General features: G+C 43.8%; 1 protein-coding gene across 3 annotated transcripts in view; it reads right to left on the bottom strand.

Moving 5' to 3' along the window:
• Positions 1 to 12644: 12644 nt before the first annotated feature.
• The window catches only part of ST3GAL1 (ST3 beta-galactoside alpha-2,3-sialyltransferase 1), a 149963-nt gene continuing 137292 nt past the window's right edge, over positions 12645 to 25315 (bottom strand). For all 3 annotated transcript variants that reach the window (XM_058174709.1, XM_058174710.1, XM_058174711.1), the window contains 2 exons: positions 22095 to 22214; positions 12645 to 17111 (listed from right to left, as the gene is read on the bottom strand). In XM_058174709.1, coding sequence (XP_058030692.1) covers positions 16938 to 17111; positions 22095 to 22214 — 294 coding nt within the window. In that variant the 3' untranslated portion in view covers positions 12645 to 16937. The remainder of the gene's footprint in view (positions 17112 to 22094; positions 22215 to 25315) is intronic.

The following is a 25315-nucleotide window of genomic DNA, read 5'->3' as shown; positions in this document are numbered from 1 at the left end:
AAAAGACCTAACTAGTATTCGGTCAGCCTCGGAATGGCCGGACCTCCACGCGCTCTCTAGGCGTCTTCTCCGGCGTTTCATCTCCCTCAGCTCCTCGGAGAAACTAGGCATTAAATTAATTAATTAAACTAGGCATACCCAGTTCTTGCAACCGTTCTTCATATGTTTTAGCCTCCAGTCCCCTAATCATCTTTGTCTCCTGCTTGAGCAGAGGATTGGACTAGAAGACCTCCAAGGTTCCTTTCCCATCTCTTGTCAATCTGCTTCTTCTAAACCTGATTTTTCACTTCCATAGAAAGTCACAGGGAACACGATGACTTCCGTGAATCTCATCTTTGTAGCAGGAGTGAAATACTCCTGGTTCGGACCGGATCGCCTGATCCGGTAGCAATGGCGGCGGGTGGTTCAGAGAACTGGTAGCAAAAATCCCTGCCACCCACCCCCCATGCCCAGATGAGCCATGCAATCGTCAGAGCCTTTTTTTTTTTTACTTTTAAAAGCATTTTTTAAAAAACTTTTTCGGCTGAAGAGGTTGTAAAAAAATGCTTTTAAAGGGTTAAACAAGGCTCTGATGATCCCGGCTGAAGTGCCTGATGTCAGAGGCTTTTTTTTAACTTTTAAAAGCATTTTTTAAAGGGTAAAAAAGCTGATGCTTGCTAGCAAAAAATGGCGGGGTGGGGGTTCTTTTGAGAGAAAGAGAGAGAGAGAGAGAGGGAGAGAGAGGGAGAGAAAGAAAGAAAGAAAGAAAGAGAAAGAAAGAAAGAGGGAGGGAGGGAGGGAGGGAGGGAGGAAAAAGGAGAGGAAGGAAGGACTACAAACCTGGCACTAGACGCAGCTTCAGAGGAGATAATCCAGGGCTGGAAGGGATCTGGAGGTCATTTAGTCTAACCCTGCTCCAGCAGGACATGGTTAGTGAGCTTCGGGCTTTTGATCCTCCAGTCACATAGCCACGCCCACCCAGTCACATGACCCCACCACCAAGTCACGTCCACCAAGTCACAGCCACAGAACCGGTAGGAAAAAAAATTAGATTTCATCGCTGCTTTGTAGAACTTTGCTTTAAAAAGGTCACCATGAATGAGGGTTGGAAATTCTGCTTACAGGGGGTTACATCCCAAATAGGTGGTCAACTACACCATTTTTGGATTTTGAGTGCCACTCTAGGGTAAATCAGAATCCTAAAAAGCGCAAGAAGAATCCCCCCCCCTTGTTTAGGTGAGCCTATATACAGATACAGATTAACAGCATTGGAAGGGACCTTGTAGGTCATCTAGTCCAACCCCCTGCCCAAACAGGAGACCTTACACCATTTCTGACAAATGGCACTCCAGTCTTTTCTTGAAAGCTTCCAGTGATGAAGCTCCCACAAGTTCCGAGAGCAACTTCTGTTTCATTGGTTGATAGTTCTGTCAGGAAATTTCTCCTTATTTCCAGGTTGAATCTCTCTCCTTGGTCAGTTTCCATCCATTGTTCTTTGTCTGGCCTTCAGGGGCTTTGGAGAATAGCTTGAGCCCCTCCTCTCTGGTGCAGCCCTTCAACTATTGGAAGATGCTATCATGTCTCCCCTAGTCCTTCTTTTTATTAAACTAGACATACCCAGTTCCTGCAACCATTCTTCATATGTTTTAGCTTCCAGTCCCCTAATCATCTTTGTCTCCTGCTTGAGCAGAGGATTGGACTAGAAGACCTCCAAGGTTCCTTTCCCATCTCTTGTCAATCTGCTTCTTCTAAACCTGATTTTTCACTTCCATAGAAAGTCACAGGAAACACGATGACTTCCGTGAATCTCATCTTTGTAGCAGGAGTGAAATACTCCCGGTTCGGGAGAACTGGTAGCAAAAATCCCTGCCCCCACCCCCCCCATGCCCAGATGAGCCATGCAATCGTCAGAGCCTTTTTTTTTTTTTACTTTTAAAAGCATTTTTTAAACAACTCTTTCGGCTGAAGAGGTTGCAAAAAAAATGCTTTTAAAGGGTTAAACAAGGCTCTGATGATCCCGGCTGAGGTGCCTGATGTCAGAGGCTTTTTTTTTTTTAACTTTTAAAAGCATTTTTTAAAAGGTAAAAAAGCTGACGCTCGCTAGGCAAAAAATGGTGGGGTGGGGGTTTGTTTGAGAGAGAGAGAGAGAGAGAGAAAGAAAGGTGGAGGGAGGGAGGAAAAAGGAGAGGGAGGAAGGACTACAAACCTGGCATTAGATGCAGCTTCAGAGGAGATAATCCAGGGCTGGAAGGGACCTGGAGGTCATCTAATCTAACCCTGCTCCAGCAGGACATGGTTAGTGAGTTTCGGGCTTTTGATCCCCCAGTCACATAGCCACGCCCACCCAGTCACATGACCCCACCACCAAGTCACGCCCACCAAGTCACAGCCACAGAACCGGTAGGAAAAAAAATTAGATTTCACCGCTGCTTTGTAGAACTTTGCTTTAAAAAGGTCACCATGAATGAGGGTTGGAAATTCTGCTTACAGGAGGTTACGTCCCACATAGGTGGTCAACTATACCATTTTCGGATTTTGAATGCCACTCTAGGGTAAATCAGAAATCCTAAAATGTGCAAGAAGAATTCCTCCCCTTTGTTTAGGTGATCCTATATATAGATACATATTAACAGCATTGGAAGGGACCTTGTAGGTCATCTAGTCCAACCCCCCGCCCAAGCAGGAGACCCTACGCCATTTCTGACAAATGGCACTCCAGTCTTTTCTTGAAAGCTTCCAGTGATGAAGCTCCCACAAGTTCCGAGAGCAACTTCTGTTTCATTGGTTGATAGTTCTGTCAGAAAATTTCTCCTCATTTCCAGGTTGAATCTCTCCAATGGATCGTTTCCGTCCATTGTTCCTTGTCTGGCCTTCAGGTGCTTTGGAAAATAGCTTGACCCCTTCCTCTCTGTGGCAGCCCCTCAAATATTGGAACATGGCTATCATGTTTCCTCTGGTCCTTCTTTGAACAATTTGAAATGTTTATTTTGTGGTTTCTTGCCACTGGGGCCGACTTCTTATTTATAAGATAACCTGTCAATGGATTGATTTCGGTCTTTTAAATAATCACTTCTCCATTCCTTTTCATGCACCCTCATCACCTCTCTCACGTGGCTTCTTACGCCTACAACAGCAGGCTACATTCACACAATATGTTTAAGCTGATGCTTTAATCAAACTGTTTTCTAAAATTCCACAGTACACTGACTAGAAATTAATGACAGAGGCAGGAATTTTAACCCACAATTCCCCACAATCTACACAAATAACCAGCCAAGATCCCTCCTGAAACCACTAGGACTTAGTGAGATGTGTGAACCCAGCTCTTAACTTTAGCAGGAATACTTGTATGGTGCCCAGTTTGCCAATCTGTTGGCCACTGGGAATTCACCTCTATAACTGTCTGGTTCAGTTCTGCAACCCAACAAGAAAGACACAGACTTCAGAGGATAATTAGAACTGCAGAAAAAACAATGGCTACCAACCTGCCTTCCATTGAGGACCTGTATACTGCACGAATCAAGAAGAGGGCCATGAAAATATTTACAGATCCCTCACATCCTGGACATAAACTGTTTCAACTCCTACCCTCAAAACGACGCTATAGAGCACTGCACACCAGAACAACTAGACACAAGAACAGTTTTTTCCCGAAGGCCATCACTCTGCTAAACAAATAATTCCCTCAACACTGTCAAACTATTTACTAAATCTGCACTACTATTAATCTTTTCATCGTTCCCATCACCAATCTCTTTCCACTTATGACTGTATGACTGTAACTTTGTTGCTGGCAATCCTTATGATTTATATTGATATATTGACCATCATTTGGGTTGTAAATGTTGTACCTTGATGAATGTATCTTTTCTTTTATGTACACTGAGAGCGTATGCACCAAGACAAATTCCTTGTGTGTCCAATCACATTTGGCCAATAAACTATTCTATTCTATTCTATTCTATTCTATTCTATTCTATTCTATTCTATTCTATTCTATTCTATTCTATTCTATTCCCACCTCTGGTGGGAAGGGAATAGCGTTCCGTGTTCCTTTGGCATTGAGTCATGCCGGCCACATGACCACGGAGATGTCTTCGGACAGCGCTGGCTCTTCGGCTTTGAAACAGAGATGAGCACCACCCCCTAGAGTCGGCAACGAGTAGCACGTATGTGCGAGGGGAACCTTTACCTTTTATGATCGAATGCAGTTGTGCTAATTTCCATTTGGTAGCATATACATTCACAGATAAAGAATGTTAGGCAATTAAATGCACCAAAAACTGGGTTTCGCTTATCCGTAGATGGGTTTATCCATGACTACAGAGAATAATACTTTTTAAAAATACCCAGATATCCTATATGTATATAATTAGGCATAAACCCATCTATACATAAGCAGATTCTTTTTTTTTTTTTTAATTTATGTCCCGCCCTTCTCCGAAGACTCAGGGCGGCTTACATTGTGTTAAGCAATAGTCTCATCCATTTGTATATTTATATACAAAGTCAACTTATTGCCCCCAACAATCTGGGTCCTCATTTTACCTACCTTATAAAGGATGGAAGGCTGAGTCAACCTTGGGCCTGGTGGAACTTGAACTTGCAGTAATTGCAAGCGGCTGTGTTAATAACAGACTGCATTAGTCTGTAGAGCCACCAGAGGCCCCTTGAAAATTGATTCTTGAATTTTTTAGCAAAAATATCAGGAAAAAGGTCTCACTTGTCAGTTTTGGCTTCATGCTTATGCGAGCAAAGTTTTGCTCACATAAACACGAAGCCAAAACTCCAGCCTGAAGATGACGAATGAGACCTCGTCGAAATGTTGCCTAGATACTTTCAAGCTTACACGAGAAAAGACCCGAATATGCCAAAACCTACATACCTATACCCGTGAAAACCTATGAAAACACACACACACACACACACACACACACACACACACACACACACACACACACAGACAAACACACACACACACATATAGTAACTAGATCAAGACTGCCATACTGCCAATTGCCACAATTAGAACTTTCTGTAGCTTTGCTGCCACATAGTGGTCACTCAATCTTTTGCACCTTGGATCCAGGGAGCTTCAAGTTTGAGGACTGGAGATCCTGATCATATTTACAATTTTATGAAACCTTCAGAAAATGCTGTCAAAGATGCCCCCCAGCCTTAAAAGATGGCTAATTATTACCCAGGATGTAAGACAAGATTTCTTTTTCAGCCCCACTTGGAGAGAAAACAAAATGAAACTGCAGACTTTTTGCAAAGCAAAACCGGTGCTTTTGCCATTGAACAAGATGGGGGTAAGAATCGGTTGATTTAACTGGACTTAAAAAGTCACCCGAACAAGGACTGGTTAACCCCCCGCTCTGGTCAAAGTTGCTGAGAAGTAACTAGAGATCTGCTCCAATCTCTTTAAACAAGTTCCTTTATCTGCAGAAGTCTGATCTCAGATCTGTTTTTTGTGGGACGGATATTGTCCAGTGGATGCCATCAGCACGCGGGTTTTAAAAAGCAGAAGAACGTAAGTGGTTCGGCAATGTTATTTGAGTTCATTGCAAGCAGGCAGACAGGAGAGCTATACAGTCTGGGAATTAAATCCTGGAATGGAAAGAATAAGACTCATCCCGGTTCTACCAAGAATCAAAAAATGGAAACCGAAAAACTTTTCGTCGAAGAAACTGCTCTGAAGGGATAGCTTGAGGGCTTAAAAACAAGCTATTCTAAGCAATGCATTTTTTAAAATAAAAAAAACCCCTGCCATTTCTTAAACATAAATATGAGGATGAGGATGAGGATGAGGATGAGGATGGGGATGATGGTGGCTCTCTCTCTATATCTGTTCACCTCATTTTCAAGCCAGGGGAAAAATGATCCTGGTTTATATCTGAAATTGCGATTAAAAGTAGAGGAACGAAGCTGGAGGAAACTCTTCCATTCAAAGTTGCTTTGCTAATTCTCAGCTGCTATATTTTAAGTTGAAAACAACTTAAAAATTCTGCCTCCAGAGCAGAGGAAGCTGCTGTCTGGAGCAGGGGTCTCCAACCTTGGTCCCTTTAAGACTTGTGGACTTCAACTCCCAGAGTTCCTCAGCCAGCTTTGCTGGCTGAGGGACTCTGGGAGTTGAAGTCCACAAGTCTTAAAAGGACCAAGGTTGGAGACCCCCGGGGCTAGCCAACAGAGGAAGTGAACTTTGGAAGGAAAAACTTCAGGGTGGGGGTGTTTGAGTGGGTGCTCCCCCCATGACGTAGCCCTTGTTGAATTATCTGGATGGCCCCAGGCTGGTCAGCCTTTTGCAAGGCTTTCAAAACTGGCTTTCCAAAGGTGTATCCAGTTCTCAGCATTCCAGCCTATCTGATGTTTGGACCAGCAGCAATTGAATTACCAACATTAGAGAAATTTATAGCTCAGGGTTGAACTGTGGGGTCCTCGGTGCGCTCTGGCCTTGGCGCCTTTTTCGCAGGCATTTCATTACCCAACTAGGTAACATCATCGGTGCTAGACTCCCCCTCCCTTCTAGCACCGATGAAGTTACCTAATTGGGTAATGAAATGTCTGCGAGACAGCAACCGGGCTCGGGGAGCATGAAGGGCCCCACAGAGATCAAACTCTGTTGTGTCTTTATACGATTGACGTTCGTGTTGTAATTTTGGGCTCTGTGGCTTCTATGCTCTGGGAGCTGTTTTAATTCTTGCCTCCCTCCTCCGAATCACTGTTGAGAAAAGAACGGCTGAATAAACCCGTTGTTCTGTACCCCCTCGCCTCCGTCTGAGCGATGGCTTAATTAGCCGGCACTGTCAGCTCTGGCAGCAAACTAGCAAGCGTGTGCCAAGTGCCTCTGTTATCTCCCTCGATGCCGATGAGTCAACAAACAGTACTTCAGCTCTAGTCAAGCAGTTGATTTGCCTGCTACGAAGAGGCATAGCAGCCCTTGCTGCTTTTATATCCTGTAGGGTGTGGCTCCATGACTCAGCACTTCCTAGGCCTGCCCCACCCCGCTTCTGTTGTTCTTTCCTCTCCTGCCTACGAAACCTAGGGTCCAGCCAGGCCTGATTGCCATCAGCTGGATTCGGAGGCGTAGCCTGGAAGGGGGGGGGGAAGAGTCAGGGGATGGAGGCCTTGTTATTTCCTCCACCTGGCCTGCCACTGGCTCCTGGAGCTGAGCCAGGGAAGCCGGTGCTCCCGAGGTAAGTCCTGACGGCCCTTCCCCCTCACTTTCCAAGTCACTTTCTGGCAGGGGGCCCGGCTTGGGGGGCGCAGACACAACACCCGTGATGGCGAATCTATGGCACGCATGCCACAGGTGACATGCAGCGCCCTCTCTGTGGGCACGCGAGATACAGTGTGTATCTCTGTTCAGTTCAGCTCCACCATGCATGCATGCGCACCTCCCGCTGGCCAGCTGGTCCTCGGGTCTTTGTTGGGGTGGAGCATGTGCGAGGAGAGCCACGCATATACGGGGGGAATGGGGCGCATGCACGGAGCCACGCGCTCATTGTATTTTGGGGGTTTGGGCATGCACACATTTGCGTTCGCATGCTTTTGGCACTCGGTTTGGAAAACGTTAGCCATCACTGGCATAAACCATTTAAATAAATAAACAGTGTGATGGCGAAGTTGAGGGCCGGTGGCTCAGCAGTTTTTATTTAACCTGACCTTGTCAGGCGACAGACCAGGCTCGAGGCCCGAATGCTGCCTGACAGGGTGAGCTCCTATCCCCTTGCTGCAGCTCCTGCCCACCTGGCGGTTCGAAAGCATGCAAATCAGGGGTGAAATCCAACAGGTTCTAACAGGTTCTGGAGAACCGGTAGTGGAAATTTTGAGTAGTTCAGAGAACTGGCATATACCACCTCTGGCTGGTGTGGGAATGGAGATTTTGCAGTATCTTTCCCCAGCCATGCGCACCAAGCCATGCCCACAGAACCTGTAGGGAAAAATTTTGGATTTCACCCCTGATGCAAGTGAGAGTAGATAAATAGGTACCATTTCGGTGGGAAGGTAACAGTGTTTGATGTGTCTTGGTTGTATAGAGTCATGCTGGCCAGGTGGAAAATGTCTTTGGACAAGGCTGGCTCTATGAGGAAACGGAGATAAATATCAGCCCCTAGAGTCAGACACGACCGGGCAGAGAGACTTTTAGCTTTACTAATGGCAGGAGACAGGGGCTTGTAGGCAATATATCTGGAGGGCATAAAATTTTCCACTCTTGTAAAAAGCTTTGTCTGTTGAATTTTTAATGTAAGTGGGGGAAAACAAAAAAACAAAAAAAAGGCCAGCTGGAGAAAATGTAGCAGAGGCTGACCAAACGATCAGTAAAATCAAATTACAACCCACCGATTGTTCAGATAGAGAAAACCAGACACTGTGGCATGACGTTCCCTCCCCTTTGCATAACGGGGGAGTATTGATCCAACACCAGGCTTTCAAAAGCATTAGGCGCAAGAGAAGGAACCTTATCGATCGGTGGCAGTTAATCAGGATCATATATTCAGAAGGACTCCCAACCGCCGAGTATCCGGAAGACGGCTTTGGAAAGCAAGGGAACAAGATGTTGCTTTTCGTCAAGAATGCCCGTCTCCGGGGACTGCAAGGGGCCTTGTAGTTGGATAATCAGGGAAAGGAAGAGATTTGAGTTTAAATAACCTCTGGATCCCAACGAGGCTGTTTTGCATTCTTAGACACTGCTGGGTTTTGTAGAGTTGATATTATTAAGAGAGCTTTGCTTTATAGTTCAGTGAGAGCTGCAGTCGTCCATAATGGCTTAAAATAAAATAAAATAAAACATAAAAATAATAAAAGGAATAAGAAAAGAAATAATAATAAAATAAAACAAAATATAAATAATAAAACAAATAATAAAACATGATAAAATATAAATAATAATAAAACAAATAATAAAACAAAATAAAACAAAATATAAATAATAATAAAACAAATAATAAAATAAAAATAAAATAAAATACCAGGAAGTAACTAATCTAACCATCCAGACAAAGCTTTTTGTCTGGATAGGACAAATTTGATGCCCTTGAGATATATTGCCCTACAAGCAGTGGTGGGATTCAAATAATTTAACAACGGGTTCTCTGCCTTAATGATTTCTTCCAACAACCAGTTCACCAAACTGCTCAGAAAGTTAACAACCGGTTCTCCCGAAGTGGTGCGAACTGGCTGAATCCTACCACTGTATCTGTATCTCTCTCTCTCTCTCTCCATCCATCCATCCATCCATCTAGTGGTGGGATTCAAGTAATTTAACAACCAGTTCTCTGCCTTAATGATTTCTTCAAAAAACCAGTTCGCTAAACTGCTCAGAAATTTAACAACCGGTTCTCCCAAAGTGGTGTGCATTGGCTGAATCCCATCACTGCCTACAAACCCGTCTCCTGCCATTAAAGCCAGATTCTAAAGCTCTCTTTCCATTCATCTAATAGCTGTGTCCTCACCAACCATTCTGGTAGCATCTCTCCAATAGACAGTCTCTTCTATCTCTAGATCCCATTCATTAAATTGAACAATAAGGGGCGTGCATAAGAGCACAAAAGTGCCTACCGTTCCTGTCCTATTGTTCCCTTCATTATATCAAATTAATATAGCTGATGCATATTATATATATATATATATATATATATATATATATAAATATATATATATATATATAAATATATATATAAATATTTATATTTATATATATATATATTTTCTGAGGTTTTCACGGGTGTTTGTATATAGGTCTTTGGTTGTTCGGGTTTTCTTCCGTGTAAGATTGGAAGTGTCTTGGCGACGTTTCGACGAAGTCTCATTCGTCATCTTCAGGCTTCAGCTTCGTGCTTCTGGGAGCAATGTGTGATCGCAGCTGTTTCTTCCTTTTAACTGCTAGTGGGGGTTTGAACTGATTGGGTGGGAGCTTGGCTGTGCTCTGATTGGATGGGGGCTTTTCTGTGCTCTGATTGGCTGGGGGTGTGTCCTGTGTTGGTGGGGGCTTGGTTGTGCTCAGTCTAGTCTGTGCTGCAGGGGGATTTGAGCTGGTGAGCTGCATAGCTGTTGTTTGGCTTTGTGGTCGTGCTACATCTTCATAGTGGGTGTCAGTCTGCTGCATGAATGGATTGGAGAGTCCCTTCAAAGAACACAAGAACTCATTCAAAAAAGAGGAACCAACTTCTTCCCTGGTCCAACATTTTAAAGTCACAGGACATGATATTGAATTTAAAAAGACCAGAACTATCGCCAAAACTGAACACTTTAACAACAGAATAATCAGAGAAGCCATTGAGATAGAAAAACGCCCACACAGCATGAACAAACGAGATGACACCTCCCGCCTACCAGCCATTTGGAAACCCGCCCTTATTGACAAACGAGTCCCTAACACGAGGAATGACACCAGACCCACACTCACAAGGTCCACACAGGATGTCACCACCGCACATCCACCCAGAAAGCAGACCCAAACCCACACTGATCATGAAGCACGACCAAGGACCAGAAGCCAGACCGCAGCTGCAACATTAGCCATTTCAAACCCCTCCAATCCATTCATGCAGCAGACTGACACCCACTATGAAGATGTAGCACGACCACAAAGCCAAACAACAGCTATGCAGCTCACCAGCTCAAATCCCCCTGCAGCACAGACTAGACTGAGCACAACCAAGCCCCCACCAACACAGGACACACCCCCAGCCAATCAGAGCACAGAAAACCCCATCCAATCAGAGCACAGCCAAGCTCCCACCCAATCAGTTCAAACCCCACTAGCAGTTAAAAGGAAGAAACAGCTGCGATCACACATTGCTCCCAGAAGCACGGTTGAAGCCTGAAGATGACGAATGAGACTTCGAAACGTCGCCAAGACACTTCCAATCTTACACGGGAGAAAACCCGAACAACCAAAGACCTATATATATATATATATATATATATATATATATATATATATATATATATATATATATATATATATATATTCTTCATGATGTTTTTTTTTATGACAATGTTTGTGTATACTGTTGTGACAAAAATGAAATAAAAAATAAATAAATCTTTCAGCCAGGATTACTGTCACAGTTCTCCAAAGAGATCTAATATGGGAATTCATTCATTTATTAATTCCACTTATACAGCTGCCCATCTCAACAAATGAATGAATTAAGCAAAAGGCTCTAATCCAGGGGTCTCTAACTTTGGCAACTTTTAAGACTTCAAGTCCTTAGAATTTCTCAGCCAGCCATGTGGACTTCAACCCCCAGAGTTGCAGACTTGTGGATTTCAATTCACAGAGTTCCTCTGGGAGTTGAAGTCCATGAGTCTTAAAGTTGCCAGGTTTGGAGACCCCTGCTCTAATCCATCTTCTTGACCCAAATCGGATCTGTAGTTCAAATCACTGCACTGATCTGAAAACTCCCAACTGATAAAACAGTACCTATGGATGAGCACCACCCAGTATTAAAAGCAACCGGACATCCCTGCTTTTGATGGTGTCTTTTGAATTTTTTGATCCAAATCTCATTCTACAACAAATAAAATCCACCGAAGAGGCTCTTCTCTGATGCTGCATGTTTATGCTAAGGAAAAGCTCCTTAGCTGGATTTTTGCTTGGCAGAATGAAATCACAAATCTAGATTAAATCCATAGTGTAGCAATCTCTGTTGTTGGCTGGGGCCAATGCGTTAAAAAAACTTGCTTTTCTTTTAGAAGATTCTAATCCTCGTGTCTAAAGATCTTCAGTCCTCTGAGACCAGAATGGGACAATTCACTATAGCACGGAGTCTGCAAACTTGGCTCTTTTAAGACTTGTGGACTTCAACTCCCAGAGTTCCTCAGCCAGCTTTTCTGGCTAAGGAACTCTGGGAGTTGAAGTCCATAAGTTTTAAAAGAGCCAAGTTTGCAGACCCCTGCACTATAGCTAACTCACTGTGGGACAACTTGCCATGGCCAACTTACCATGGGACAACTTGCTGCAGGACAATTCAACAATTTTTTTTAATTTTTTTTTTTGCATTTATATCCCGCCCTTCTCCGAAGACTCAGGACAGCTTACACTATGTCAAGAAATAGTCTTCATCCATTTGTATATTATACAAAGTCAACTTATTGCCCCCCAACAATCTGGGTCCTCATTTTACCTACCTTATAAAGGATGGAAGGCTGAGTCAACCTTGGGCCTGGTGGGTCTTGAACCTGCAGTAATTGCAAGCAGCTGCTGTTAATAACAGACTGTCTTAGCAGTCTGAGATTAAAATTATTTTTAAAAAATACTTTAATTTTTGTCATCCACCTCTCATTCTGTCCCTCCTTTTTCACCCTTTCTTTAATGATTCTATTCCACCATTTCTTTGATAAAAGTGTGACTCTTGTCGCGTGGCGAGTTGACTGTGGCGAGTTGTCCTAGATCACCCCGAGACTGTTTAAAATACACATACAATTTGGGAACACAACACCTTGCAATCAGTTGTTGTTTGCTGTGAACCATTCTCTATTCTTCGGAATAAAATTCTCCCAGATTCTCCCAATAGCATTAAATATCACATTTGTTCTCTTCCTGTCGGCCCAAATGATAAATAAAATAGATTTATAAACCTTCGGTGCAACTCAAATCCTGCAGTTGGAAATATTGGAGACGTGCTTCAACACACATGTACATTTAAGCTATTGACAACATTTAGATCAATTCTTTTATTCCTGTTTGGTAGTTTAAAAATACAGCATAAAAGCAAACCCCTGAAGAGAGGATTTGGGGTACACAGTTTAAGGATGGCAACTGAGCAAGACGAAGTTACTTTGGCCTGCTCTAATCCTTAATCAAAGTTTGATCAGCAGAATTCAAGAGGCACATGTCTTCATGGAGATAAGTAGAAGCACCTTTTCCTGTACGTAAATAACTCGCCATTAAAAGAAAAAACAAACTGCAGAACCTAGAAAAGTCTAGAAAAAGAAGCTCAATTTCATTCCAGAAGCCATACAGTCTCAGGAGGACTAATGTCCTTGAGCATGATTTAAAGAAATCGTGATTTAAACCTGTGCTACAAAATGTATGAAGGCTTTGATTTACGGTACTCGGGACAATCTACTTAAAAATGTAGCTCATTTGAAATCGGCCAGGTTTTCTTTTGAAGAAGACAGCGTCATCCTACGACCTCCAAACCAGAAAGTAGACTAGCAACCCGTCAAGGAACTCTTGGAGGGAGGGGGAAGTTTACATTGCAACCCCAATTTTATTTTTCTGTTTTATAAAAAGAAGTGGTTCCATGTTCTAGACCAGCCTAGCTCAATCTGGGTAGTACTTCCAGAAGTGCTAGACTATGGTGCCTAACATTCCAAACCCAATAGTAGGATTCCATGGTGTGGAAAGATGGATCAATGCACAATGAAAAAGGCATGCAAAGTAGCATCTTGATCCTTAGTAGTTCTTTGTGTCCTACAGATGAGAGAGGAGGGTTGTTGGATGTCTAGTTAAATGAGGTAATAATCATCCATCCATCTCCATTTTCACAATGCTGCTACCTCTTCAGTACCTCCCCAATTGGCTTCTGGGGTTGGCTGTCCAAACAGCTGGTTGGCTACATTTATCTAAGTTTAAGGTCCACATTCTAGAGCATTGAAGTCCTTCTCCTGTCACTTTTCTGTAAAAGTTCTGTAACTTTTGCAACTGGGGACTGTAGATTGTTATTTGAGGGCAGAGAAGAGCAACAAAGATGATTAGGGGACTAGAGGCTAAAACATATGAAGAAGTTGCAGGAACTGGGTATGTCTACTTTGATGAAAAGGAGGAGAACTATGGGAGACATGATAGCAATGTTCTAATATCTCAGGGGCTGCCACAAAGAAGAGAGAGTCAAGCTATTCTCCAGAGCACCTGAGGGCAAGACAAGAAACAATGGGTGGAAACTAATCAAGGAGAGAAGCAACCTAGAACTAAGGAGAAATTTTCTGACAGTGAGAACAATTAATCAGTGGAACAACTTGCCTGCAGAAGTTGTGAATGCTACAACACTGGAAATTTTTAAGAAGATGTTGGATAACCATTTGTCTGAAGTGGTGTAGGGTTTCCTGCCTAAGCAAGGGGTTGGACTAGAAGACCTCCAAGGTCCCTTCCAACTCTGTTATTCTATTCTATTTGGACTTTTTATTGATGGTTCGGGTGTCAACCAAGCTGATTGGTTTTAATTGGAGTTCTTCCAATAGTTCCTCTCTCTCAAAATGGACCTCCTGGAATTCGGATGGAACAGACTATGTTGGCAAACTACGTTTTCTCAGATCCGTGGCTTCCTGTACTCACGCTGATGGGACAACCTCTCCATCCCCACTTTTTTTTTTTTTAACTCTCAATACTTTTAAAATATATATATTTAAATTTACAACAACTGTAAAAAATAGAAGTACAAATCTTTCATTTTTTCCCCTCCTAAGTATTCTTGAAAATATGACCAAAAACAAAAAAAGGTTCCTTTTTCCTTTCCTTCTTCTGCCGCCCAAAAAGTCAAAAGCCACCCATACAAGATGCGATGAGCAGTTTAGTTTTGTTTGTTTTTTTAAAAAAAACTTTCTGTCCCTTATTTTCATAGAACAAGTAGAATTCTGAGATTTCAGTCTCTGAGGGAACAGACAAATAGACTCTCTTTATATTATGGGTGTTTTAGAAAGGCACATGTCAATGACAGGTGTATGTGTGTGTTTGTGTGTGAAGCCAAAGTTCTGGGCTGCAAAACTCCCAACGATGCAGAAATTTAAAATCGAGGGCAGAGGTTTCCAACCTTGGCAACTTTAAGCCTGGAGGACTTCAACTCCCAGAATTCTGGGAGTTGAAGTCCACCAAGCTTAAAATTGCCAAGGTTGTAGACCCCTGCTCTAGGGGTTGTCTAAATTTATGAACCCCGATCTTGCACTGTATTGGTGCGTGTCCTTTGTGCGTGTGCTTGTGTGCAACATTAATTCATTTCTCTGCTTTGCAAGAGAATGGAGAACCATGCTGTGGCAGACCATTTAAAAAATAAAAGTAAATAAAAGTATTAACCTGCCCCCTGCATTATTTTCTTTTGAGCCTGCTCCTGGGCTTTTAGCCACACTAAATTGCAACGGTAATATTACCCGGGAAAAAAAAGGACATTTTTCATTTCAATAGCCAAAAACACTTAAAACGACATGGCACGGCGCCCCTTTAGCTAGCAGGCCGCAACCATCTTGTTCATTCCCACCCAACAAGAATGGGGTTTTTTTGGCCTCTGCCAGGATCCTTCAGAGATTGGAATAAAGCTCTTCTGAGGTAATTTTGGAACCAAGAGGGTGTTTGCAAATCCCTGATCTCTTCTGCCCCCCCACTTTTTTTGTTTGTATGTAGAAGCTGAAGACTCAGTCATTCTGAAGACGGAAAAGGAATTAAAACATGGATTACAATAGGGGAGTCTCGAACAGGCGTCCCTTTCCAAACGGAGGCGTTTTTCCTACGCTGTCAAAACTTCGAAGCCGTCTTTGAGGGGGGCTTTCAAAGCTGCCTGCTAATTGCTGCTTGCAGTTCTCTGAAGCTTTCTCGGCTGAGACTTGACGGACCGCCCCACTCCAAGACTCCATTTATTTTTTAAAAACATCTGCCTTTCCTTCTCGTCGGGAGATCACCGCTTGTCTGACAGCCGGGGTCATCTGCCTTTGAAGAGCCGTATTTTGGCCACGGAGGCGAGGGTTTGCGTCACGTTGGCCTCAAAGTCTCCGTCGTGGACGCCGGTTTGACGAAAGGCTCCCGCCGAAGGATTGTTCTCCCAGTAGTGATGCCAGTTGCCTTTACTGTCTGCCCCCAAAACGTCAAAAGCCACCCATACAAGATGCGATGAGCAGTTTTGTTTTTGTTTTTTTTTTTTTAAAAAAACTTTCTGTCCCTTATTTTCATAGAACAAGTAGAATTCTGAGATTTCAGTCTCTGAGGGAACAGACAAATAGACTCTCTTTATATTATGGGTGTTTTAGAAAGGCACATGTCAATGACAGGTGTATGTGTGTGTTTGTGTGTGAAGCCAAAGTTCTGGGCTGCAAAACTCCCAACGATGCAGAAATTTAAAATCAAGGGCAGAGGTTTCCAACCTTGGCAACTTTAAGCCTGGAGGACTTCAACTCCCAGAATTCTGGGAATTGAAGTCCACCAAGCTTAAAATTGCCAAGGTTGGAGACCCCTGCTCTAGGGGTTGTCTAAATTTATGAACCCCGATCTTGCACTGTATTGGTGCGTGTCCTTTGTGCGTGTGTTTGTGTGCAACATTAATTCATTTCTCTGCTTTGCAAGAGAAGGGAGAACCATGCTGTGGCAGACCATTTAAAAAATAAAAGTAAATAAAAGTATTAACTTGCCCCCTGCATTATTTTCTTTTGAGCCCGCTCCTGGGCTTGTAACCACACTAAATTGCAACGGTAATATTACCCGGGGGGAAAAAAGGACATTTTTCGTTTCAATAGCCAAAAACACTTAAAACGACACGGCACGGCACCCCTTTAGCTAGCAGGCCGCAACCATCTTGTTCATTCCCACCCAACAAGAATGGGGTTTTTTTGGCCTTTGCCAGGATCCTTCAGAGATTGGAATAAAGCTCTTCTGAGGTAATTTTGGAATCAAGAGGGTGTTTGCAAATCCCTGATCTCTTCTGCCCCCCACTTTTTTTGTTTGTATGTAGAAGCTGAAGACTCAGTCATTCTGAAGACGGAAAAGGAATTAAAACATGGATTACAATAGGGGAGTCTCGAACAGGCGTTCCTTTCCAAATGGAGGCGTTTTTCCTATGCTGTCAAAACTTCGAAGCCGTCTTTGAGGGGGGCTTTCAAAGCTGCCTGCTAATTGCAGCTTGCAGTCTCTGAAGCTTTCTCGGCTGAGACTTGACGGACCGCCCCACTCCAAGACTCCATTTATTTTTTAAAAACATCTGCCTTTCCTTCTCGTCAGGAGATCACCGCTTGTCTGACAGCCGGGGTCATCTGCCTTTGAAGAGCCGTATTTTGGCCACGGAGGCGAGGGTTTGCGTCACGTTGGCCTCAAAGTCTCCGTCGTGGACGCCGGTTTGACGAAAGGCTCCCGCCGAAGGATTGTTCTCCCAGTAGTGATGCCAGTTGCCTTTACTGTCTGCCCCAAAGCCGTAGAGATCCACCTACGGAGAAAGAATCGTCATTATCTGCTTTTAATGACCCCATCATCCCTAGTGGGGTGTAGTCTGGGCAACTGAACGGAGCCGAGTGTTTACTGGCCGGATGCCCATCCTGTCGCCAATACGGAGTTTTATTCAGCAGATAAATTCTCAATGTGCTCAGAGAGAGAAATATCTGCCTCTACCTAAGATCGAACTCACAGCCTCCTGATTGTGAGGCCAGAGTTCCACCTCCAGGCCACCGCATTCACTCACCTACGGAGAAATAATGAATGGAGGGGGGAGAAAGAAAGAACTCTGCAAACTTTGGTTCTTAAGTGGATTTCATTTTCCTTATAGCTAACATTTCTATTAATCTTAGAGCACAGAATAATAGAGTTGGAAGGGACCTTGGAGACCTTCTAGTCCAATCCCCATTTCACACAAATGGTTGTGTAGCCTCCTTTTGAAAGCCTCTACTGATGGGGCACCCACAACTTCTGAACGCAAGCTACTCCATTGGTTGATTGCTCTAACCGCTAGGAATATTCTCCTTAGTTCCAGGTTGCTTCTCTCCTTGGTTAGTTTCCATCCATTTTTTCTTGTCTTGCCTTTTGGGTGCTTTGGAAAACAGTTTGAGCCCCTCGTCTTTGTAGGAGCCCCTCAAATATTGGAACACTGCTATCGTGTCTCCCCTAGTCCTTTTCGTTAGACTAGACATACCCAATTCCTGCCACCTGCATTGACTTGATGACCCAACCATCGTTCAAGTTGACCCTAAAAATACCCAGGACACCATTAAAAATGTTTTTCCACACATCCTGTTTCCATTACTGTTCTCCTTTAGTCTCCAGACCCCTAATCATCTTTGCTGCTCTTCTCTGCACTCTTTCCAGAGTCTCAACATCTTTTTTTTTAATATTTTTTTTATTTTGTCACAACATTATATACAAGAGCATATATCGAAGGGAAACAATAGGACAGGTAGGCACTTTTGTGCACTTATGCATGCCCCTTATAGTCCTCTTAGGAATGGGGTGAGGTCAGTGGTAGACAGTTTTTGGTTAAAGCTTTTGGGAGTTGGAGAAGAGACCACAGAGTCAGGTAGTGTGTTCCAAGTGTTAATAACTCTGTTACTGAAGTCATATTTTCTGCAATCAAGATTGAAGCAGTTAACATTAAGTTTGAATCTATTGTTTGCTCTTGTATTATTGCGATTGAACCTGAAGTAGTCTTTAACAGGAAGGACATTGCAATAGATGATTTTGTGTGTTAAGCACAGGTCTTGTCGGAGTCGGCGGAGTTCTAAGTTTTCTAATCCCAGGATTTCAAGTCTGGTAAAATAAGGTATTTTGTTGTATTGTGAAATATTGTGGCGACCAGAACTAGGTGCAAGCAGGGGTGGGCCGCTGGGGGTTCGCAGGGTTCAGGAGAACCTCTAGCTAAGATTCTGTGCAGTTCAGAGAACCCCCAAATCCCACTCCTGGCTGGGCCCGCCCACCCCACCCCACCTCTCCCAGGAGTCCCCATGCAGCCTTTTTCGGATGCAGGTAAGTGCAGGGCATGCGCAGAGGCTCAGGGAAGGCGAAAAAAAGGTCTAACTGGAAGTTTGGGTCCAGAGAGCCTCTGGAGCCCGGGGAGGGCAAAAACGTCCCCCCCCACCATGGTGCAGGAGGCGGACTAGGCCACGCCTACCATGGCCACGCCCACCCAGCAACCCGGGCAGAGAACCCCTTGCTAAAATTTTGGAAGTCCACCCCTTGGGTGCAAGTATTCCAAGTGTGCTCTTACTAAGGCTTTGTAGAGCGGTATTGAAACTTCACGTAATCTTGATTCTATCGCTCCGTTAATACCATTGCAGGTATTGCTGAAGTAACCATGACAACCACAAGACAATGTTAGCCCCCCTCCTTTGCAACTGAAGATATTGTTTTCTAAAATTACGTAGGCTCCCTGGGACGAAAAAAAACCCCCCATGATTTAGTAGGAGGTTAGCCACCTACCACCCTCAAGACGCATTGAACTAGAATTCTCACTGTCTAAAGCAGGGGTCTCCAACCTTGGCAACTTTAAGCTTGGAGGACTCCAACTCCCAGAATTCCCCAGCCAGCTTTGCTGGCTGGGGAATTCTGGGAGTTGAAGTCCTCCAGGCTTGAAGTTGCTAAGGTTGGAAACCACTGGTCTAAAGGAGGCAATGGTGCCGAGAGCTGAAATGCAGCAACGGTTTGAGATGAATTTACAGAAAATAAGGAGTAGCTTCATTAGGAGAACAGGGATGTGTGGAAAAAAACATTTTAAAAAGTTGTTTTTTTCTGAATATGAATTGGAATATAGCTGGAAGGGACCTTAATAACATAATAATAACAACAGAGTTGGAAGGGACCTTGGAGGTCTTCTAGTCCAACCCCCTACCCGGGCAGGAAACCCTACACTATTTCAGACAGATGGTTATGCAACATTTTCTTAAAGATTTCCAGTGTTGGAGCATTCACAACTTCTGCAGGCAAGTTGTTCCACTTATTGATTGTTCTAACTGTCAGGAAATTTCTCCTTAGTTTTAAGTTTCTTCTCTCCTTGATCAGTTTCCACCCATTGCTTCTTGTCCTGCCCTCAGGTGCTTTGGAGAATAGCTTGACTCCTTCTTCTTTGTGGCAACCCCTGAGATATTGGGTGGCTGTAAGATAGCCTGTTATTAAACACAGCTGCTTGCAATTACTGCAGGCTCGAGTCCCACCAGGCCCAAGGTTGACTCAGCCTTCCATCCTTTATAAGGTAGGTAAAATGAGGGCCCAGATTGTTGGGGGGGCAATAAGTTGACTTTGTATATAAATATACAAATAGGATGAGACTATTGCCTTACACAATGTAAGCCGCCCTGAGTCTTCGGAGAAGGGCGGGATATAAATGTAAATAAATAAAAAAAAGCATTGCTATCGTGTCTCCCCTAGTCCTTCTTTTTATTAAACTAGACATCCCCAGTTCCTGCAACCATTCTTCATTCTTCAGTCCCCTAATCATCTTTGAGGTCTTCAAGTCCAGGCTGCTCAAGCAGGAGATCCTGCAACATTTCAGACAAGTGACTGTCCGGTCTATTCTTAAAAACTTCCAGTCATGAATGTCTGTGGAGATTCTCAGTCATCCAGGTCATGGTTGTCCCAAAAGTGCTTTGTTTTCAAGAGGCAACTGGACTTTCTGGTCCAGAAAGTCTAGCTGCCCCTTGAAAAAAAAAGCCTCCAGTCATGAAGCACCCACAACTTGCTGTTCCACTGGTTAATTGCTCTCACTGTTCGGAAGTTTATCTTCAATTCCAGGTTGCTTCTCTCCTTGATCAGTTTCCATCCATTGTTTCTTGTCTTATTTTCTGGTGCTTTGGAAAATAGATTGACCCCTTCCTCTTTGTGGCAGCCTCTCAAATACTGGAATAATGTTATCATGTCCACCCTAGTCCTTCTTTTCTCTAGACTAGCCCAGGGGTCTGCAAACTTGGCTCTTTTAAGACTTATGGACTTCAACTTCCAGTGGGAGTTGAAGTTTGGGAGTTGAAGTCCACAAGTCTTAAAAGAGCCAAGTTTGCACACCCCTGGACTAGCCAAACCCAAATCCTGCAACCGTTCCTCATATATTTTATTCTCCAGGCCTTTAAACATCTTAGTTGCTCTTCTTTGCACTTTTTCCAAAGTCTCAGCATCCTTTTTTGTTTGTTTTGCGTATTTAAGGGTGAACTTGAACAGTGGTTGGGTTATCAAGTCATGCAGGTCGCCATGCAAACCAGCTTTTCTCCCACTTTTTCTGAAGGTAGCCTTAGTAGGACACCTATTGTGGCCCGCCAGTGGCCAAAAGAGCTGGCAACAGATTCGGACAGTGAGGAAGTTGGGGCACGTGGGCCAGTCCTGGAGTCTGGGGAAGGCTTGGATGAGGGCTCTAAGTTGGATGCAGAGAGGGGGCCAAGGCCAACTGGTAGTTCTTTGCTGCTTCCAGAGCCTCCGGAGTCTGACATCAGCGAGGCAGAAGAACAGCCTAAGCCTGTTGTGTCCCACTCCTCCGCTGACGGCCGGGTCGGGGAAGTCTGTATCAAGCGTGCCTCTGCAGCTCTGCCAAAGTCCTATCAGAGTTCTCAAGGCAGGCAGGAGACCAGGAAGTGACTTCAGCAATCCAAGTTAGACTTTGCCTGACTCAGAGAATGCCAGAAAGCAGATCCTTTATATAGGCCATGGGGTGTGGCTCCATGACTCAGCACTTATCCAGGCCTGCCCCTCCCTTCTTTTTGCTGACGTCGCCTCTCAATTCTCCGGAAGCGAGGATCTCTCCAGCCTCCAGCTGTTGGTAATCTGAGCTCATGACTGGCTTCACATTCTTCAGGCCCACATGCTGTGGGGGAGGGGTTTAGTTGCTCCGTTTGCCTGGGCATGGTGCCAGGACTGGAGGCTGAAGGCACGTCAGGCCCTTCGTCTTGCTCGGCCTGTCCAGGCATGGTGCCAGGGCTGGGGCCTGGAGGCATGCCAGGACATTCTTCCGAACTATCAGCCTCTGGCAGGAGATAAGAGGGGCCCGGCTGCGGCAGGGGGAGCGGGCGAGACACAACAGAGCCTGCTCCCAATGTGCGCATGGGCAGAGCTGCCAGGAGACAGGAACAATTAAGGAAACAGGGTTGACTTGGGAGTAAGGCTTGGAGATGATTGGCCTCTCCCAGAAGACATAAAAGAGAAGCGAACGGGACGTGAGCTTTTGCAGGAAGCAATTAGTTCATCTGGTCGGTAAAAGCTCTGGAAAAGCTCTGATGACTCTGTGCTAAGTTTGGCCTTGCCCTGCGATTAGCAATTAGTTCTCTGGCAGCATTCCAAGGGAGATAAGGTGGGTGTTTGTAAATATTCCCCTGAAAGGCTGCTTATCCAGCCTTGTGGACTGTAAATGAAAGTAATTTACAGCCATATGAATTAAAGAGGTTTGCCGGGACTCTTTTTGTGCTGTTTAATTTCTAAGGAGGCCTAGGTCAGAGACAGTACCTACCTCATCACAGAGGTGAAGGGCAAAGATAATTGACAGGAAGCCGGTTGAGGGATACCTCCCGTGATGTTGGAGCCAGTTGTCGTAAACGTATTTTATAAAACTAGGATGATAGACCATGATCTGCACAGAATGAAAGAACATATCTTGTTAGTTTAATTTCGGAGGTAATTCAGCATGAGAAAAAAAACCCCCCAGCAAATTCTAGGAATGTACAAAATGTACTCGCCCAATTGGCAAGTTTTGTACATCCCTGGCAAACAACAACTGAACACTGAAGAAACGCCCTTCGCTTTGAGGATCTTGAATAAAAGTCTGTCATTGCAGGGAATTAAATACAATACTTTTTCAAACAAGTAGGGCCCAGATTTGAAAAACAGTATTTATTTTACGTATCCTATCATCAAGGGCCAGAAGTGGATTGTGTTGGATGTTGAAAAAGAAAGGGGGAATGAAAGGAAAAAAAAAATAACACTCTCGTATGAAAAGTCTCGCTTAGGCAGCTTTTCCTATCTTGGATTTTAGCATAACAATGGAGCCGAGTTTCTAAGAAACCAATAATTTATAAGCACAGAAAATCCAGGCAGTTTTGGCAGGTGATGCCACCAATGGCCAAAATCCAAGCTGTCCATCAGAATAATCAGCTAGGAATGATAATCATAATAAAAAAACCCCCTAATAATTTGCAAGCACAGAGAATCTATTCACGGTTTTGGCAGGTGATGCCACCAATGGCCCAAACCCAAACTATCCATCAGAATACCCAGCTACGATGATTGTTTGGATTACTGCAGTATGCCCTACAAGGGGCTGCCCTTGAAAGCTATACATATGCAAGGTGAAAAGAGAGATGGACCGTCAGTTTAGTTTCCTGTTCTTTAAGACCACCCAGAAGCGACTTCTCTCTTTTCAGCTTGCAAATTTATAGCTTTCAAGGGCAGCCCCTTGTAGGGCACACTGCAGTAATGGTCCAGCGCAAATCTTTATGGAGACAACTCTAACCACCGCACTTCCGCTGCTTGAGTTGCACTGACTCCCAAGTAGGCCAGTTTATTTATAGCAGGGGTCCCCAACCTTGGCAACTTTAAGACTTGTGGACTGGCTGAGGAACTCTGGGAGTTGAAGTCCACAAGTCTTAAAGAAGCCAAGGTTGGAGACCCCTGATCTATAGGACCATCTATCTCCAATTGCCTGTGCTCACAGGATGCTGTATAAACCATTAAGAGGAGCCCTGGTCACACAGTGATTAGGATGCAGTATTGCAGGTTAACTCTGCCTACTGCCAGGAGTTCGATCCTGACCGGCTCAAAGTTGACTCAGCTTTCTGAGGTCAGTAAAAACGAGTGCTCTAAAGCAATATGGGGTGATATATAAGTTTAAGAATTATTGCTATTGCTACTAATATGCACTATGTGGATTACTGTACTCTGTGCAATATGTCGGTCACGACTGAATGGCTGACGATGATGACAGATTATTGTCCTCCAGGTGCCTTTGCTAGATTTTGTATATTCTGATGATTTTTTTTTAATCCATTTTAAGCTGCCTAGAGTTGCTTGGCAAGAGAGCAGCTACCCACACACTGAATAAATCAGTCATTAATAAACATTTATTTGGCCAGAAGACTCATAACTCAGTACAGAAAGCTACCTCGAGTTGTATATGCAAAACATTAAGAGACCCGGAGAATCTGCTAAAAACCATCTAAGCGGCAGGAAATTCTAAAGCAACTTTCCAGTCGCCTGGAAAGGCCTCAGCTGTCAATCAGAATTCAGTGAGGTGGGGCCTATCTTTTCAGGGCCCACGTGCACATCTGGAATTTGGAATGCAGCTGGTGGCAGTTCCCACAAAAATGACGGATGAAGTGTGGATTGTCTATTCATAGGGAGGGAGGAACAGAAAGAGAGAAAGAGAGAGAGGGAGGGATGAAGAGAAAGAGACGGAGGGAGGGAGAGAGACTGATCCTTCTACATACTGCAGAGGGCTGAGTTAGCTGATCCTTATGGTCCTTTCCAAGTTGACAATGTTGTCATTCTCTAAACTGTTTTCTGCTACACCTTTTCATCTTATTTCCTCATTTGGGTGAAGAACCCGAAACAGATTTCACTTCTATGTTTCTGAGAATGCCCAGAAGAAAAGTCTTTCTAGGGCCCAAGGCATGTTTTTGCAAAGAATGGAGATGCTAGACATCAGCCCTGTATAGGATTCCAACTTCCTTTAAAAAAAGATTGATTGTATAAATATCCTTTTTTGTTGTTGTTGCTATTCTGGGAAGTTCTGGATGGTATCTATAAGGTCTTCCATAATTTTATCCCCGTGAAAAAAAGAAGCCTGCGAAATCATAACTCGCATAACTTTTTCAACCTGAGTTATTCTCAAGGATAAAATTAGGGGACGACTGAAATTTGGAAGCATCTCATCTTCCACTTTGACCCAAGTTTTAAGGGGCAACTGGGCTGTTCTCTCTGCTGCCTGTAGGTGGTGCCACAGCAACACTTTTTTGGCAATTGAACACTGCTCCATCCCTGCCTCTATTGGGGAAATTTTTTTTTAATAAAGTCTGTCCTGCAAGTCTCTTCAAAATTAATCTCTGGTTTAAAACATTCAGATGCCACCGTTTATTTGGAAAGGTGGTCACTAAAATTGCATGTGGTGGAAACCTAAACCTTCCCCTTAGGAGAGAAGCATAGCTTTTTAGAATCTATCTTATAGATGACTGCAATCTGTGCTTGCTCTGAGAATTACATCGATTATGGAGGAGGAAAATGAACACAGGGTGATTAAAAAACATCTTGCTGCCTTATTTAGTTCATTCAGATCACAGTCTGCAAATATATTTGAACAATAATTGTAAGGCTCCAAAACCCAAGAAAGACAGGTTGTCATCCTTCTAAGCAGTTTCCTTTAGACTTAAGAGTTTAGAATAACTTTATTGGCACTTCGAATGTATGCTAATCGGCATACATTAAAATGAAATTTCATTGCACACGGCTCTCAAAGGGTCTCCATCTCCAATATTCACTACCAAAACATGACTACCCTTTTTCCCTGAAAATAAGACATCCCCTGATAATAAGCCCAATCGGGCTTTTGAGCGCGTGCGCTAAAATAAGCCTCCCCCCAAAAAATAAGCCCTTCCTGAAAATATTTAAACGCAGAGCTAGAAGTCAGGTAAGATGGCAAGAGGAGTCCCATTTTGCTCTACGCGCCCCAAAATAATAAGA

The sequence above is a fragment of the Ahaetulla prasina genome, chromosome 3 (assembly GCF_028640845.1).
Source record: "Ahaetulla prasina isolate Xishuangbanna chromosome 3, ASM2864084v1, whole genome shotgun sequence".
NCBI classification, from domain to species: domain Eukaryota; kingdom Metazoa; phylum Chordata; class Lepidosauria; order Squamata; family Colubridae; genus Ahaetulla; species Ahaetulla prasina.
Note: the sequence above shows the minus strand (reverse complement) of the source record. Positions and strands in the feature narration are given on the sequence as shown.